Source organism: Arvicanthis niloticus, chromosome 3, assembly GCF_011762505.2.
Source record: "Arvicanthis niloticus isolate mArvNil1 chromosome 3, mArvNil1.pat.X, whole genome shotgun sequence".
Lineage (NCBI taxonomy): Eukaryota > Metazoa > Chordata > Mammalia > Rodentia > Muridae > Arvicanthis > Arvicanthis niloticus.
Window position 1 is genome coordinate 92,334,141 of NC_047660.1, and position 18,905 is coordinate 92,353,045.

Below are 18,905 nucleotides of genomic sequence, written 5' to 3' on the forward strand. Positions count from 1 at the left end.
GGTCCTTTTGAGTCAGGATCTCTCTAGATAGCCCTGGCTGGCCTCGAACTGGCTATGCAGACTCAATCAGACTCAAACACAAAGAGATCTGTCTGTCTCTGCTTCCTGAGTGTTGAGATTAAAGGTGTGTGTCACCAAACCAAGCATCTCTCTGTGATTTTGAGCAAAGAATTAACTAACTATATTTTCTTTTCCTGATCAGAAAAGGAAGGCTTCATGGAGTTGCTTTGAGGTCTCAATGAGGAGTTTGCTCAGGTCCTGGCACAGAGGCGTGCATTAAACGTGTTCAGGGTTCTTACTGGGTATTCTGGGGATTTAGAAACAGCCTGTCCTTTGGTGGAGATAGGAAGGGGGAATGATTAGTGGGAAGCAGGACATTTAGGTAGAACCAGGAGTTCCTACCAGGAGCAGAATAAATGAACACATGTAAAGAACAGCTTCTTAGCCTCTGGAGAGAGTATGTTTAGGGCCTGCATTTTCACAGCTGTCCTGTGGCTCAGTCTGTATCGGGGACACCTATATAAATCAGTGCCTTTAGCAATAAAGATAAAAGCTGAAAAGTTAGCATCAGAGTTTAAGAAAGCAAGCGAGATTCATGCGCAGTCAAGCTGGCCTAACGAAACCTTGGTCTATCCCAAGCCTTCTGGGGATAATGTCATTACCCACTTCACCCTAGCTTAGCTTGATGCCTGACAGCAGAGATCCCTGTGGTGACCAAGGCCAACTGCTGGACCCCTTTAGGATCCAAGCTCTCCTCAGGCCATATTGATAGGACAGTGATTGCCTTGGGAAAGCTAAATAAAGGCCCAGGGACCTGTGAGCAACTCCACAGGAGAGAGAACCCCAAATGCAACCTAAATTAGGTATACAGAAGTTAAGATGAAGGCCGGGCGTGGTGGCGCACGCCTTTAATCCCAGCACTTGGGAGGCAGAGGCAGGCGGATTTCTGAGTTCGAGGCCAGCCTGGTCTACAGAGTGAGTTCCAGGACAGCCAAGGCTACACAGAGAAACCCTGTCTCGAAAAACCAAAAAAAAAAAAAAAAAAAAAAGAAGAAGTTAAGATGAGTACTAGTCAATGTTTAAATATTGAAAAAGGCACTCAGAGTTGAGAGGGCCCCTGGTTTATGATGGTTGAATGTATGGTGGTTTTACAAAAGTAATATAAATTCAGTCAAAACTGTACTTCAAATTTTGATTTTTGATCTCTTCTCAGGCTAGCTATATGCATATATATATCTGCATGTGTGCATACATGTGTGTGTCCATGTGTGCATATGTGTATTCTGATACTGGTCAGTGGCTCCCACCCAGCGGGGAGATCTGAGCCGATCACAACCTCTACCCTCTCAGTGGTCCGTGTTGATGAGCCAGGGTGTTCTGTAGTTTAGGGTTATGATTAGGTCACAATTTCAACTTCAGGCTTCAGGGACATAACTTTCATATAAGTTGAAAAACTGTGGCTATGTCCAAGAAACAACAAGGTATCAGTAATTTATCCCCTGAAACCAACTAGCTGGTAAGAGGCTTCTTTATTGAGTTTGAGGAAACGCTTCATCCTGGTGGGAAAAATGGTGGTGGGAAACTGAGGCAACTGCTCACCTTGCATCTTGAAGTCGAAACCAGAAAGATGGCTGCTGTTCTGCTGGCTTTCTCGCTTTTCCCTTATCACTCAGTCAGGTACAGTACCACCCATATTCACCACGATTCTTTCCCCTCAGTTAATCTCTGGAAACACTCTCACAGATCAAGCTGTAATGAAACTTACAGTGGCCTAGAGGTTTGTTAATCCAGTGAAGCTTGCCCACTGAAATCAACCATCTCTCTCTCTCTCTCTCTCTCTCTCTCTCTCTCTCACACACACACACACACACACACACACACACACACACAAAACTATGCAGAGGATACCAAAAGCCCTTCTTTTCTCTTGCCCTTCAGCGTCTGGTCCACTCTTCTCTGCTCCAGCCCCCTTTCAGTCCAGCATCGTTTTTGAAAGCTCCCCCAGGCTCAGCCCCTCACACGCACCTAACACTTTAGAATCACCAATGTTCAACCAAGAACACAAAACCACTTCTTTTTTAAAAGGGAGGGGAGAGAGTCAACATCATGTGACTCCCGTGCCAGGCTTTGGGAAGTGTTCTCAGGCAGCTCTCTCAGAAACTTGGCAAGAAGTGAGGGGGTTACACGTAGGAGGTTGATTTGGAGCCATAGCCAAAATCACATGGTTGGAGGACCCAGAGTGACCAAAACTCCTACTCAGGATGGCCAAACCTCATTTACATTGTAACCTCACAGCAACAATGCTAATTTTCTGGCTTCTATAAATAATAGCATTTCCTGGATTCTCTCTAAATCTCTGACCAACTAAATAGTCTCCAACTCTACACCCCCACAAGTTCACAGTTGAAAAGTCATTAAACACACTGCCATGCCTGACCTATCTACACCATTTCAGAGATCAGACCTCTAAGATTTGAGCTGAGTAACACTAACCTCCATTCGAGTGATATTGAGAGCTCTTTCCCCACTTTTTATCTTAGTTGGAGAATTTAATTTGACTGTTTTATCAAAACTGCTGCTCCTGATAGATTAATGGCCCACTCTGTCTTTCAGATTAAGTTAATTGAGTACAGAATGGATTTGCTAGATTTGAATGACAATCTCTGAGTTCAGCTCATCATTCTTTAAGAAAGAGTAATATGAGAACCTCTGATCAGGGACCCTGAATTATCGTGTATTACAAGCTTTTCAGAGGTGTTTCCATTTTCAGAAGACGCACAGAATATTGAGCTAGAATTGGGCAGTTCTCAGAGGACAAAATTTCCAGTATCCATCCCCAGCGAAACAGCAGCTCATGAGCTCTGCAGAAGCAATCCAGCCTTAGGTCCTCTCTCTTCATATGGCAGAAGTACCCATAGAACTTGTTTGAAGTCACTCTGGTAAGGGGCTGAGCTATCCAGCCAGTGCTTCCTGTGGTGACCTCACTGGCTTCATCTTGTGAATCTCACTATTTTTTTTTAACACTAGTGTTATCTTTTCTTGTTCTTCTACTTGTCTCTTCCTCCATTCTGAATTTAGATAAATGGCTTCGCTTTTAACTTTCTACATCTTATCTTTGCAGCCTCATTTTTCATTATGGCTCATTATGAACCCCAGGATGCAGCTACATCGTGTCTTGTGCATGCATTGTCTGCTTCAGTTACAACTACAAATAAGTCCCAGAAACCAAGTATCTCAGAGCTGAATTTATGAAAGAGAGAGACATAGACAGAAATACAGAGATAGGAAGGTGGATACAAAGACAGAAAGACAAATATAGAGGCAGACAGATAAAGAGACAGACAGAGAGAGACTGAGACTGAGAGACTGAGACAGAGAGACTGAGAGAGGGTGGATATAAAGGGTGTCAAGAGCAAAGGTGAATTAAGAGCTTATGAGGATGAAGAGAAGGATCAGAGGTTAACAGCACATGCTGCTCTCCCAGAGGACTGGAATTTGGTTCCCAGAACATATCAAATACTTCACAACCACCTGTAACTTCAGCTCCAGGGGATCCAACAACTTCTGCAACCTGAACCATGTACACCAGCACACGGGCACACACACATACAACACACTTATACAAAAAAAATGTAGATTAGCCACACTAAACCTGGTAACAAATATTTTAAAGATTACACATTATAAATGAAAGTTATCCCAGGAGCGTAAGACTGACTTCAGTCCACAGCTCAACCATGGCAGGTACTATATGAGCAAAGAGCCAAACCACAAATTACCACCACAGATGCAGAAAAGCCCAATACTCCCAACAAACAATGAGGGAAAAGAGCCTTGACAACCTGGTGAAGGTTATATGTGAAGAACCGACAGCCCATAAAAGAAGAATGAGCTTTTCCCCTACAACCAAGAAGAAAGATGTCTGATGTTGCTACTTTACTCCTACTCAGTACTGTAAGTTCCAACCAGAACAATTCACAAGTCAGGTGGATCAAATCAAAACAAAGAAAAAAACCCAACAAGACAGAAAAATGCCAAAGGAGACAAAAAAAAAAAAAAAAAAAAAAAAAAAAAAAAAACAGGAAATAAAAAATACTAAGTTTTGGCATATGTGGGGGAGAGGGGCAACTACTCCTGGGCATGGGGCCTGCCCTGGAGAGTGGTTGGCATCCCACTGAGATTCCATTGTAGAAAACTGATTTTCCCTTTTCCAGAGAGTATCAATTGCTAATGGCTTCTTAGTTAAGAGTGGGACCCCATTATCCAGTTCCCTTTCTCAATTCTGGGATCCAGTCTGGCTTTAAACTGCATGTCTCGTGCATACTGGAGGGTCTGGGAAAAGATGGGAGAGAAGAGAAAGATGATCAAAATATAGTGAAATGAAAAATTTTTAAATAAATATATCCTTAAACAAAAGAATTGAGAGGACATAAAAAAAGAGAAGAAAAAAAATACTCATTCTGAAAAAAAGAAAAAAGGAAAACTGTTTTTAAATATAAAGTTTTATATAGAGACTATCTTCTGTATAGAAAATTCCCAAAAATCCATAGTTATTCTATATAAGCCAGTAAGTGAATTAAGGGGTCAGCATATTATGCCTGTATAATCTAGATATATTCCATTTACTTCATAGGAATAAATTTACCAAAACAAGGGCATAACTATAAAACATTGAAGGAGATTAAATAAGACTTAAACAAAATGCTATCTTGTCAAATTCAAGGATTAGAAGATTAAATTTTTTTTTTTGAAGACTTAAAGATTGGACCTAGGGCCTCACATTTGCTAGGCAAGTATTTTACTATTGAGCTATATGGCCCTACCCCTTAGGGTTTTTTGTGATTTACTTTAATTATTTTAGTTACATGTATGCATATGCCTGTGTGTGCATATTTATCACCTGACACAGACGCTAGAAACCAAACTGAGGTCCTATGGAAGAGTAGGAAGTATTCTTAATGACTGAGTCATTTTTCCACCACCCCCCCCAACCCTAGCCAATTCTTTATTTTTGAAACAAAGGTTCACCATGCAAGCTGAGCATGTCTTTGAACTTGATGTGGAGGCCAGGCTGGCTTTGAACCTCCTCTGGGATTTCAGGCAGTATCCCATCACACCTGACACTAAGGATAGTATTGTGAAGATGGCAATACTTTTCAATACAAATGCAATTCAGTTCGTATCAAAATCCAAGCTGCTCTCCTTTCAGAAGTAGACCGGCTGGTCCTAAAATCTGTTTGGAAATAAAAGGGTCCCAGAATAATTAAAATACTCTAATAAAGAACAGCAATGAAGGTCTTACAATACCCAGTTTCAAAGCTGACTGCCAGGCTCCTTTCATTGTAAAACTGCTGCTGACATAAGAAGAGATAAATAAGTCAGCAGAACAGAGCCGAGCAGTCAGAGGCAGACATGGTTTGGGTAACTATTTCTACAAGAGTGCCAAGGGCTTTGGAAAGATAGCCCTGCCAATAAATGGTACTTTGACAACTGAGTCAATCAGGAATGTCGTTTTGCACAAAAATTAACTTAAAACACAGCAGAAGCCTAAACATGAGACCTAAAACTGCAAATCTCTTAGAAGAGAGATGGGTGTCAGTCACTGGCCTGGGAGTAAATAACGGGTTTCTTGGATGTTTCAAAACTCACAAGTAAAGAAAGAAAAGAAAACAGGACTTCCCTATTGCAACTTGATATGCCAAGGTGGGTTGTTATCCATGGGAGGCCTCCCTTTCTCTGAGGAGAAAGGGAAGGAGGGATGGGAGAAAGGAGGAGAGAGAGAAGGACTGGAGGGAGGAAAAGCTGTAATGGGGATGTAAAGTTAATTAAATAAATAATTAATGAATGGAAAAATGGCATTTCCTCATAATCCAAAATATGTTTCAAAAAGACTCCACCAAGAAAGCAGAAGGGAGATGTATCTGAGAGGTTAAATGCACTGGCTATTTCTTCAGAGGATCCACATTCAGTTCCCAGCACCCAATGCAGAGGTGGAGGCAGGGGCTTTGCTGAAAGTGAAACCTCAGACAGCACCAGCAGGGATGAGAATGGACAGTCACCTTGGAAAACAGTGTGACAGCTCAGCAAGATGCCAAACTTGGTCTCCGTATGACGCAGAAATTTTACTCCTAGGTGTATACCCTGGAGAATTGAAAATATGTCTTCAAAAATCATGTGCATTTGTTACAGCAGTCAGAACAGCCCCAATATAGAAACAAGCCAGCGTTTACTGTCCTTTAAGTGACAAAACAAAATGTGATATATGCATGAACTAGATTATCACACAGACATAAAGGAGGTGAGGTAATTATAAATTCAACCACATGAGTGGACCTTCACAACTGCTAAGTTAGAGAAGTCAGACATAAAGGGCCATAGAACATTTTTCTTTTTTACATTTTATTTTATGTTATAGGTATTTTGCCAGCATGTATTTCTGTGCAGCACGCGCATGCCTAGTGCCCTCAGATACTAGAAAAGGGTATCCAATCCCCTGAAATTAGATTCACTGATGGTTGTAGGCCATCATGTGGTGGCTGGGAACTCAGGCCCTCAACAAGAGCAATCAGTGCTCTTACCCTCTGAGCCATGGCTCCAGCTTCTATATCTTTGTATTTCTAAGAAGTGTCTTATAATAGGCAAATCCAGAGAAACTAATTAAATTAGTGGTTTGGAAGCAAGGGGAGGGAAATACTAATATGGCTATATTTTCTTTCTGATGTGATAAAATTTTCTGTGATTAGATAGTTGGGGGGGAGGTTCACAGTTTTGTGAGTATACTGAAGAAAATGCTTAATAATACACTCTAAAATTATAAATTTTACAATATGTAAATTACATGTTATTTTTTTGTAATGAACCTGGCATATATTCATATAGTCCAAGCATACTAAGAAGCAAAGGGCTGCCCAAGAGAAACCTCACCTCTTGACATCCACTGTTTGCTCTAGTTGCAGTATCTATAATATACAGATTGCAAATACACACCCACTCCACACCCACCCCTGCTCATTCTCCCCCTACTACAGAAGGGCCCTCTCTACCTGTACTGGTCAAGCATAGTTACTATTTTTGTTTACTGATGCTTTGACATTTTAGCCCTTGTACCCCACCTTTCCAGGGTCAGCCAACTACTAGAGTTAGTAAAAGGTCTGCCTTTCATAAGAAAACGATCCAAACAAAAGCCACTGCCTCTAGTGAGGAGCTTTTACACCTGGCCATTACACCTGGGCCAGCATCCATCTGCCCTAGTCATCCTAGAGGCCAGATATAGACAACTGGAGGCAGTGCCTGCATTCAACAGCCCCACATCAGCCAATCCTAAGCCTGTCTTTCCTGCTTTTCCTGCAATCTCAGTAAATATTTCTGCCTGGGTCTTACCCTCATTTGTGAACCATACTGATTCTGATGTTTCCTATGTGATCCTGTATTTTGTGTTATGTTACTCCTTGGTACCTAGGTTTTGTCAGTAAAGATATCTTAAGAGTCAAATCTCTGCTAATATAGCAACATACCTGGTCTCAACGACTCCTGGGCACCAATTACAATATCACCCTTCAAACCTGGCTTGACCTTGTTTTTCCCACTTGACTTCTTGAAACAGACAATCCTCAGGGTTTCCATACACAACATTTTTAGCCTACAATACCCCTTTGTCACTGTGCCTTTGTGCATGCTGGCCTCTGTCTAAACTGCACTCTTTGGGACTGGAGAGATGACTCGGTGGTTAAGATTGATTGCTGCTCTTGAAAAGGAACCAAGATCAGTTCCCTGCACCCATGTCAGAACATTCAGAGCTACCTATAATTCCAGCCTCAGGATACCTAACAACCTCTTCTGACCTCCATAGTTACCCATATGCATATAAGCATACACACAGAAACACACACACATCCTGAGTTTTGGCCACCTGTTCTTTGCTACCATTATTCCTAAGCCAACACCAGAATCACTTCATACTACTCCTTTAGAGCCCACCAGGACATCCAACCTTGTGACACATTCTCTCTCAAAGCCCTGAGTCCATATATCCAACTGCTCTGGTTAGAAGTACCTCCAAGATAAGTCTCTAAGTGTCTATATCTGAAGTCACTAGAGCACAGCTGTGATGATTTCAATGAGAGTATCCCCTATAGGCTCATATGTTTGAATTTTTGGTTCCCAGTTAGTGGAACTGTTTGGGAAGAAGTGTGAGGTGTGGTCTTGTTGGAGGAACTGTGTCACCGGGGGTGTGCTTTGGGGTTTCAGAAGTCTACTCCAGTTCCAGTGTCTGTTTGTCTGTTTCTCTGTCTGTCTCTGCCTCTATCTCTGTCTTCGTCTGTCTTTCTCGAGGTCTCTGTCTGTCTCTCTGTCTCTCTGACTCTGTGCTCTGTGTGTATGTTTCTCTGTCTCTATCTCTGTGTATCTTTGTATTCCTGTTCCTTCTGCCTGCTTCCTGCAGGTCATACAACTCTCAGCTACTGCTCTATCACCATGCCTGTCTGTTTCCAGTCATGAGGGTTGTGAACTAACCCTCTGAAACTCTAATGTTTTCTTTTATAAGAGTTGCCATGGTCATGGTGTCTCTTCATGGCAATAGAACACTAATTCAGACAACAGAATAGAGTCAGGAAATTATTGGCAAGTCAATAAATGTAATGCTTCATTCTTTTCTTTTTTTTTTTTTTTTTTTTTTTTTTTTTTTTTTTTTTTTTTGGTTTTTCGAGACAGGGTTTCTCTGTGTAGCCCTGGCTGTCCTGTAACTCACTCTGTAGACCAGGATGGCCTTGAACTCAGAAATCCGCCTGCCTCTGCCTCCCAAGTGCTGGGATTAAAGGCGTGAGCCACCACCGCCCGATTTGTTTTATTTTTTAATGTAAGACATCTCCAGGGCAGGCACATAAGCTCCTAAGTGTGAAGTCCTTATCCCAGCAGGGCCATGTACATGGGTTTAGCCTTCTGTGGTAAGGAAGGAAGCAGAAATGATGGCAAATCACATGCACCAGGGAAGGAGCTAGAGGGCAGGCCTCCAGGACAAGGACACAGATCAACTCACGCTGTTCTTCCCATTCACGCTCCTCGTTCTCACTGGCTTGGCAGTGCAGCTGGGCCTGCTTCAGGGTCCAGTAAAGTTCCTTTGCCCTCTGCTCCTCTTGGAGTCGAATCTGTTCTTCCCCTCGCCTCCTCTCCTCTTCCTCTTTCCTCTGAAATATTATTGAAGCAGAATGGCATTAGAATGGGGAACCATCTGTGGGACCAGGACGGGAGGTAGGTCAAGCTGAGCTGCACGGAATAAAGTAGCCAGCAGTGGCCATTCCACTCTTGATTGCTACACAACTGGAATGTGACAGTCACACTGGGTAAGAATCAAATGGATCCCGTATATTGACGAAATCTGTGATTTCAGAGTTAATATTAATAATTAAGATTAAAACAAAAAACCAGTGGCTACTATTGGCCATATCTACCAAATAAAATCAGTGGTAGAGCCTTCCTTGCAAGAATAAAGATATTTTACAGAGATATTTGTGCTTCTTCTCTTTGGCACTAAGATTATTGGAACAATGGTCTCCAAGACATTGGAATTTTCTGGAATCTCACACTGGGAAAAGGAAAAGGCTAAAGTCTGGTGCCAGACACTGAGGAACGTGTCTCCCTTCATATAGTTCTGATAACCTGTCTGACCATCTTTCAAGAGAAATTGGAGTAAACACAATCAATGATAGGTCAATGATGATAGGTCAATGAAAGGTGATATTATACCTTAAACCTAAACCTCATGTCAGAGCTCTTGGAATGGAGCACAGACAATTCCACTGGACTTCTTTCTTTGTTCCTCTTCCCAGTGTGGCCATATCAGACAAATCTTCCACCTTTACCTATCACTATTGTTTGTCAACTTAATTGGCCTATTGAGGATTAGTGGCTAAATCTAATTTGGTAGAGCTGCCCGGTCCCAGGTTCTGATATTAATAATTCTAAAAATGGTAGTACTTAGTGAAATAAAGTGAACAAAATTGATATTGTGTGTGAATTGTTATTCAATATATTGTGGAAAAATACAAACATGTACACTGTGTTTCTGACATAGTTTATTAATAATAATGAGTTGACCAGGAACTCCAGGATTCATTTTGGGGAGTTAGCCTATCCTGTAGCCCAGTAACTGAGTTCCAGTTCCAAACAGGTAGTCTGATAATCAGACACATCCTGCTGACCAATATAGTATTTATTTCCACAAGTTTACAAGAGAATCAATCAGTTGTTGGGACAGAGCTAGCAAGCTGGGTTTAGGTGGCTCTGGTTGATAATAAAGACAACACCCTGCAAAACAGTTAATCACCTTCCCTGTGCACCCTGGAAGCAACCCTAGTTATCTTCCCACTGCTCCAGGTTCAGACCTTTACTTCTTGTCTTTCGTTCTTACCCATCTCTCTCCATTTGCCTGATGGCTCAGGCTTTCCCTTGTCACTTCCAATTTATCTGGTCAGGATATGTTCTCATCTCACCCACCCCTCTCTTTGTCCATGTGGTTTATAATTTTTTTTCTAGCTTTTAGTACTATTTTAATGAAGAAAAAAAGCTAAAAAGCAATGTAACTGCAAATTCTTAATTCTGTATTTTTTAAAAATGATATTTTGGAGCTGGAGAAATGGTTCAGCTGCTAAGGGAACTAGTTGCTCTTCCAGAGGACTGGGGTTCAATTCCTGGCACCCACAGTATAGCTCACAACTGTGTTGAACTCCAGCTCCAGGGGATCTGATGCCCTCCTCTGACTTCCATAGATACTATACATATTGTACACAGACATACATGCAGGCAAAATTCCCATACAGATAAAATAAAAACTAAAAATTTTTTTAAATGACATGTTGTTGTTGTTGCTGTTGCTCTGAAATGGTTTTGATTGAGGACTTTTCTCCAATTCAATAATCAATTTGTGTTTCTAAAAATATCAAGACCCATTCTTAAAGAATTAGAGACTACAGGCTAAAGAAGCTATGTGGCTTTATTAAATCATTCACCAAGTCTTTACAGAGCAGCTGTGACACTCTCAGGCCTACTGTGGGTGAAGTGTGAGGACCAGAGTCCTCACTCACTCAGAGCTTGCCCTCTGGTGATGAGAACACAAACAAATTAAAGTTCAAGAAATTTCACAGAAGAATGACCAGTGTGCATAACAGTGTCTGGGAGGCTACCACAGATCATGTGACCTATGGGATGAAGATCTGTCATAGCAGATGGCATATGATCTGACACCCAAGTCACAAGCAAAGCATAGCCAAGTGAGTCCAGAAGAAATTTTCAGACAGCAGAGCCACATATGCAAAAGCCCATGCATCACAATAAACGCCAGCCATTTGTATACAAAGTTACTCACTGTAGCCAGAGTGGAAAAGTCAGAGTTCTAAGATGTATGTGCTTGAGAAGCCTCTGACACCCAGGAGGCCTGCTGTGAGTAATAAGATGCTGCCATTAAGGGAACATGGGGCCTAAGGGCAAAGTTCAAGTCTGCATATTAACAGGGGCTAAGTGGCATTCCGATAGATGGGACTGAAAGACAGCAGATTAAGAAGACTAAAAGAAAGCCAAGGCTAAGATAGTAACCTAGAAGGAGGGATAACTGTGAACAAGCAGGAAGAAGGAGCATTTAAGGCAAAGGGCAGTGAACTGAAATGAAGCCTACTGAGATATTACAAAGATAAGAAAGCTCTCAGGGACAGCTGGGTGTAGTCATTGGAAGTGACTGGAGATTGTGACAAAACCAGCCTTCACAGAACAGAGGGATAGTTATCTAGACACCACAGAGAGAAAGGAGAGATGTCCACAGACAACCCATCAGGACATCCAAGATGAGAGAAATGTGGACTTAAGGTAGACACAGGATGGCTTCTCAGCTCTTCGGCTCAGATCCCTCAAAGCTAGACATGGGAAGGGTAGGCTTTGACATGGGGAATTTTAAAGCAGGTCCCAACTGATGTAAAATCTGAAGCCAAGTCTCCAACTCTAATGCATTGTAAGCCGTTTTGACTGATGCTGGCACAGCCCTTCATATTTTACCTAATATTTCTTTTTCTTCCTCCAGGGCTCCCTGATCTCTGACAATGACCACTGTGTCACTCAGAACACAAGACACTAGCCAAAGCATCCTGCCACAGACACTTCGAATCCATCACCCACCAACAAGGTCTTCCAGGCAGTCAGATGAGTCCTGACAGAGCCAAGAGTCTCACATATAAACTGTATTAATTTGCCATTACAAAGCACATTGACTGTATATCTTAAACAAGAGAGTGTATCCTCACAGTTCTAGGCTGGAAAGTCCTAACACAGATCAGCAGGGTTGATTCGTTCTGCAGCTTCTCCTTGGCCTGCAAGTGGCCACCTTCTTGCTGCTTCACACTGTGTCCAATTTATTCTCCTTAGAAGAATACCAGTTATTGTATTCAGGACCAACCAGCACTAAAGACTGCATGTTAGCTAAAATAACCTCTGTAAGGACCTTGCCTTCAAATACAGTTATGAGCTGAAGTACTGGAAATTTCAGACTTCAATGTAGATGAAGATGTGTGGGGAGCAGGAACGGGGCTGGGGGGTGGGGGGTAGGGTGGGGACAATTGAATGGGGTTAAATGGTCAGAACTGGTGTGTGATAAATAAGCTGATTTCTCCACTTCAAATTACAAGGTGGAGTTGCTCCACCACCCAGCTGCGGGTGATAGGAGGCAGAATGTTAAACAACAGTGTCATTGTTCAGCTGTTTCTCCTTTTGAGAGTAGGCCACTGCCCAGGGAGCCAGTGGTCTACAACAACTTCCCTTCTCAAAGGGAAATGACTGGTCATTTACTGTGACAAAGGCAAACCTCCTCACAAAGACGTGGACAACAAAAGGAAACAGTTTGTAACTACAAATTCACAAAATTGCATTTTTTTTTTTTTTTTTTTTTTTTGGTCTCCTCAAGGACTCACTAAAATGGCTCAACTCTCACAGCTAAAATTACCTAAGCATTCTCATTGTTGTGGCAAGCACCTGAACTGTTGGGCCAGTCTGAGATCACTGAAGCAAAGGCCAGCCCAACCAAGAGGCAGCTACACAAATGCTCACATTCCACCCAGGAAGGACGCAGCCCTATGCTGGCTGCTTAAGGCCCTTTGAGATTATTCAGCCCCCCTTTCCTGATCATTCATCAGTAGCAGCACATTGCTGAGGCTTGGGTCTCCCTAATGCCAATAGAAGCTGTCAAGAGGCAAATGCTACATTTCCACTGTACTCATATTCCTGCGATGCCACTGTGCCCTGTGGGATGATACATTCCAGAACAAGGCTGGAAACGTGCTGTTCAGTCCTCTCTCTCCAAGTCACAGGGCAGGGCCCGACAGACAGTAGGTACTCCCTAAATGCCAAGTACATTAACGAAGAGTAAAGACAACAGAGATTATGATGGTCCATGAGAGGAAGAAAGTGAGCCAGGTCACGTGGTCCTGTTTCTAAGAGCCTTGTAAAGAGCCTACCAAGTTTTAAAATTTTATTTATTTCTATTTTATGTATGTGGGTGTTTTGTATATCTTTGCCTCACTTGGGTTCAGTGCCTGAGGAAGCCAGAAGAGGGCGTTGGATCCCCTGGAACTGGAGTTACAGATGCTTGTTAGCCACTGCATGGGTGCTAGAAATCAAACTCCAGTCCTCTGGAAGAGCAGACAGTGTTCTTTTGGGGGCGCGGGGGGGGAGGAGGCAAGGATGAGACAGGGGTTCTCTGGTCTGTATCCCTGGCTGTCCTAGAACTCGTTCTGTAAACCAGGCTGGCCTCAAACTCAAGATCAGCCTGCCTAGTGCCAAGTGCTAGGATTAAAGGTATGGGCCACCAAAACAGACCTGCAGCCATTATTCTTAATCCCTGAACCAAATCTTCAGCCCTGAAGCCACCATTTTCAAGAGAAAAAAAAAAAAATGAGCTATGGAAAGTTTGAGCGCCATTTATGATCTTATTGGGATGAAGACCCTGTTTGGTGAGAATGTCATCCAGCCTCTAAAACAAACTCTAACCTAAAAGTAAAGGGCCAATGGAGGAAAAGCAGAGTGGCCTCAAATCAGGAAAATGGGAAACTTGAAAGTTAAGAAGGAAAATGAAGGGACCAGAGAAAGAGAGCACAACTCTCTGTGAGCCTTCTTCTGTGATCTTGAAGCTATAGGTGTGGGCTTACAAGTAAGAAGGGAGTAGCAGACCCCAGGTGGTATCTGGCCCCAGTATCTTCTTTTTTCTAAAGAGTCACTTTTTTATATGTACATTGTATTCTAATGGCATCAGTCCATAAAATAAGGATTGATTTGGGTTTTGGTTTGGATTGGTTTTATGTGCCTTTTCCCCCTTATTTTTATTTTGTATGTATCGTTATTTTGCCTGCATGTACATCTGTGTCCCACATATATGGCAGCATCCATAGAGGTCAGAGGATTTCCAAGAACTGGAGTTACAGACTGTTGTAGCCTCCAGGTGGGTGCTGGGGTCACTGGAAAAACAATCAGCATTCTTAAACTCTCAACCATTTCTTCAGCCCCCAAGAGAATAGCTTTTTACTCCATGGGGGTTTTCTTTGTTTCATATTTGTTTGTTGCCAGGTACTAGGATTTAAAAGCAGGGCTATGGGCATGCTGGAAAGGGCTTCTACTACTAAGATACCACTGAAGGCTTTTTAAAAAGCCTAAACACCTTTTAAAAACAGATTATCAATTTGTACTGTGTTCTATGCTGGCCTTCCACTGCAATGGCACAAAGATTCTGAGGTTTACAGTTTTTTCATTTTCTAAAGTGAATTTTCAGCATTGTCTTTTCAACAACCTAGACAATTAGAAAAAGCTGCCTACACCACCAAAGCACACCATTCCAAGCAAGCCCCACCTTGTCCTTCAACCACTAGTTTCTCAGATTCTCTCCTCTGGAGCCTCGATCCACGCCAACTCTCTTCCTTAGAACCAAAGCCTCTACATGGCTGACACATTCCCCTCTAAGTGTGCACAAGTAACCACCTTCCATTGTAAGAAGTTGCTACCATCTGCCTGTTCCTCAGCCTGTGACAAGTAAGTCCTTGCCCATTGCTTCTTTTCATTCTAATTCCACCATATCCTGTTAATTATGCCACTGCTATTCTTTTCTGCCGAGAGTCATAGCCTATCTCAACTTCACATCTTAACCATTGCAAAAACAATCACCTAACTGACCTCTTTTCCTGACGCTCTAACTGGAATTATACTGTCACCAGCATCCTAAAATTAACCCATCATGCCCTTACATACCAAGGCTTTGCTTTTTTTTTCTTTTTTTTCTTTTCCTTTTTCTTTTTCTTTTTCTTTTTATTTTTTATTTTATTTTATTTTATTTTATTTTACTTTTGGTTTTGGTTTTGGTTTTGGTTTTTCGAAACATTCTCTGTGTAGTCCTGGCTGTCCTGGAACTCACTCTGTAGACCAGGCTGGCCTCAAACTCAGAAATCCTCCTGCCTCTGCCTCCCAAGTGCTGGGATTAAAGGCATGTGCCCCCACTGCCTGGCATGCACACACTTTTAAAAGTAGCATTCCAAGACTCTCTAATCTATCTATCCTTTTGAGCAGATTGTGTTTTAGTATTTTCTAGGTTTTTCTTGTTGAATCAGGGTATTTTCAATTTGGGTTAAGATAAAATGGAGAGTGAACAGCTTTGGACATCTTTCCTATACATACAAGGTTCTTGGGTATAGTCTGCATGTACGTTCCTTTGCAGTATAGCCTGCAGAAGAACCAAGCTTCTACTTACACCTCTTATTGTGCTCATTTTGGGGAGCTACTCACAAATAGTCCTATACCCTAGGTTACCCTGTTAAAAGCAAGCCCATGTGACTATGTGGAGGGTATTAAAGCAGCCAGCACATACCAAATTCCTCCCAGGCCATCCCAGGGAATGAGCTCAGTCAAGGAACTAACCTCAGCTGATACTGTGTAGCACAGAACTGCTTTCTAGCAAAGCCCTGCCTGAATTATTAACCTACAGAATCCCAAGTGAATAAAGTGGTGGTTGTGTTAAGCCATTTGTTTTCTGGTAGGTTACTTCACAGCAGTAGAGAGCCCAGGCGAGGGGTTTATGTATCAGGTTAGAGACTGACGTGGATTATTTTTATTGTACCTCTTGATGTTAAAATTCCAACATTCAAAGATTCTTGAATATATGAATTCAATAACCACTTTAATTTTTTTTCCTTTCCTGGGAACTCAAGTACAAGTTGGATTTGGGGAAGTGATGAAGGAGGGGTAAACTCCTTTTTCTCAAAAAACTTACAGTAAAGACAATGAGTAACTCTTACCCCAACCATACCCGGAAGACTTTAATAAGGCACAGCAGTATTTTCATGAGTCTGGTTTGACCAAGGGTAGAGAGGAGAGGGGACTGGAAGTTGTCTGCTGTTGGAAAAGATAAGCCCGTGATGGATGGACTCAGAATAAGTTCCAAAGGATAGGTTGGAAGGTGGACTAGGCCACCTAGAGCCTGTCTCCTATGTCTCATATTTCTGGAGCTTCTTGACGTAAAGCCATGCTAAATCAGGGTGCCTACTTGTATTAAAGTTTAAACATGCATATTTAAGGTCTTCAATTTTAAACCAAAGATATATACATCAAAACTAGAATCTTTGAAAAAGACACCAAACATCTATGTTTGAATCTTTGGGGGCCTGTAGGCCTGGCCAAATGGCCTCACTGACACCACTGTGAGCTCTCACAGAGCACCTCACAGTGTATCACCCTTTCATCAATGAGGCTTTCAAAAAGACCATCAACCAGAAAATCTCTACCAATAACATGACCCTTCTGTGGTCTCCATGTGCAGTGAACTCAAGGCCTAGCTCTTCCTTACCTCACTCCAAGCCCCATTAATGGAGAGAAGAGGCCAAAATATGGTCTATAATGATCACTGCTAGAGATACAGAAAAGAAAATACTTTTCTGCCCCAATCAACTTAAAGCTAAATCATATATAACCTCAACAGTATAAGTCTCTGTGTGCAATTGGATTGGCTAGGTGTAAAGTGGGGATTTCAGGCACCAGCTATCTAAAGTGTGGAAATGACAGCTCCAAGGTATGGTTGAGGGGAAGGTTCTTATTGTAGATAAGATATGTAGGGAGAGTCCAGCCAGAGGCAGAGAAAAGTAATAGACTGAACATGGCCAGCAGAATGGATTGGGACATGGGTGGGATGGGGGACAAGAGAGAGGGGCAAGAGAGCACAAGGCTGAAATGGTGGGGTTATATAGGAATGAGAAGCTGGGGGAAGAGAAGCCCATGAGCTGGAGAAGTTTAGAGTGGGGCAAGGTGAGAAAAGCTGAGAAGAGCCACAGGTATTAAGTGAGCCTGGAGGCCAGCAGACACTTTAGTATGCTAATAGGAACCCCAGCCATTTGTCCTGGGTTTCTTTTAGATGTGACAGATATGACATGCCTTATAGTTTTACTCGTAACTGAAATAGGTATAGTAACCATTGACGGGCAGTGTCCTTACTCAAAGGAGGTGCATGCAAAAAAACTTAGAGCTGTATCAAGCCATCAGGGAAACTCTAATTTCCACTGTCTTTAAAAATTATATCTTCTTGGAACATAGCCACATGCATATTGTAGACAGTGACTATTGTACTACAATGCAAACTGAGTAGTGTGACATAGACAGTATGGTTCCTATAGCCTAAAAATATTACCTGGAAATGTTCAGAAGGTGTTTAGCTGACATTGGGTTAGTGTCATCTACATGAACTTCTTTTAAATTGTTTATCAAATCAATGACAAAGAGATACACAAATGTACATACAAATACATTTATCTGTATATACATATGCATACATGTATATGTCTATATATATGTATCTATGTATAGAGATATATACAGATTATGTATAAAGATATGCATGTATATATCACATGTATATATCCATATATGCACATGTGTGAAAGAAACAGTAAAATTTAGCAAATATTATTAATTAGTAAATTCAAGTGAAAAATGTATGTTTATTTTTTCTCCAATCTTTCTACATCTTTGAAATTGTTCAGAAAATACTTAGACAGTGAATACTACTTTGTTTAAAAACTTTAAAAAACTCTTCTCAAAAATATAACTCACAGCAAACCTAACAGTAACTAAAATAGATTTAAATACACTGAGCCCATGTGGTACCACACGCTTATAATTCCAATACTCAGGAAGCAGGTGTGAGCAGAATGGCATGTGTTTAAGGCCAGCCTAGACTACATAGGGAGACTCTGCATTCAAAAATGTATGTACGTATATGTGTATGCGTTTATACATACATACTGAGGTAATCTCATTCAAAACAGCAAAAAATATCCAGCCTATATTTTAACTAAAAAGAAAGTGTAGAAAACTCAAAAATTTTACCAGTGTCCAGAAAAGCTGACAGGTTAAAGACATTACTGAGACTGTTTGGATCTATGAGACTTTTCACTTTTAGAAGTTTGTCAAATTAAAGTTAATACAGAAAAAAAGCAACTTTGGATTACAAAAGACACAGCACATTCCAGAAGGGGACTCCAAGATTCAGTATTTTTTTAAATGTCTATTTTCCATAAACACAGCTGCAACTTAATACAATCTCAGTAAAAATCACCATGGATTATTATTTGACAAGAAGAATAGTAAGAAAGATATTCAAAAGTTCTGTTGGTAGAAAAGAAATAGATGAGGTAATTAGACAAGGACATTTTGCAAATGAAAAATGATGGTTTTCTTACCTGAATATGTGTTTTAAATATTTTAAGGCCATGATAATTAAACAATTAGTCTGGGGTGGGAATAATAAATCATAGAGAAAACAATGTGGAGATCTGGGGGTAGGTCCAGTCAAGACAGCAGACAAATGGACAGGAAGAAGGTCAATCACATGCTGGGAAATA

The 18,905-nt window shown here is 41.5% G+C and overlaps 1 protein-coding gene across 1 annotated transcript in view; it reads right to left on the bottom strand.

Moving 5' to 3' along the window:
• Positions 1 to 18,905, bottom strand: part of Sh2d4b (SH2 domain containing 4B) — a 73,697-nt gene that overhangs the window by 31,118 nt on the left and 23,674 nt on the right. The window contains exon 4 of the mRNA XM_034498871.2: positions 9,035 to 9,182. Coding sequence (XP_034354762.1) covers positions 9,035 to 9,182 — 148 coding nt within the window. The remainder of the gene's footprint in view (positions 1 to 9,034; positions 9,183 to 18,905) is intronic.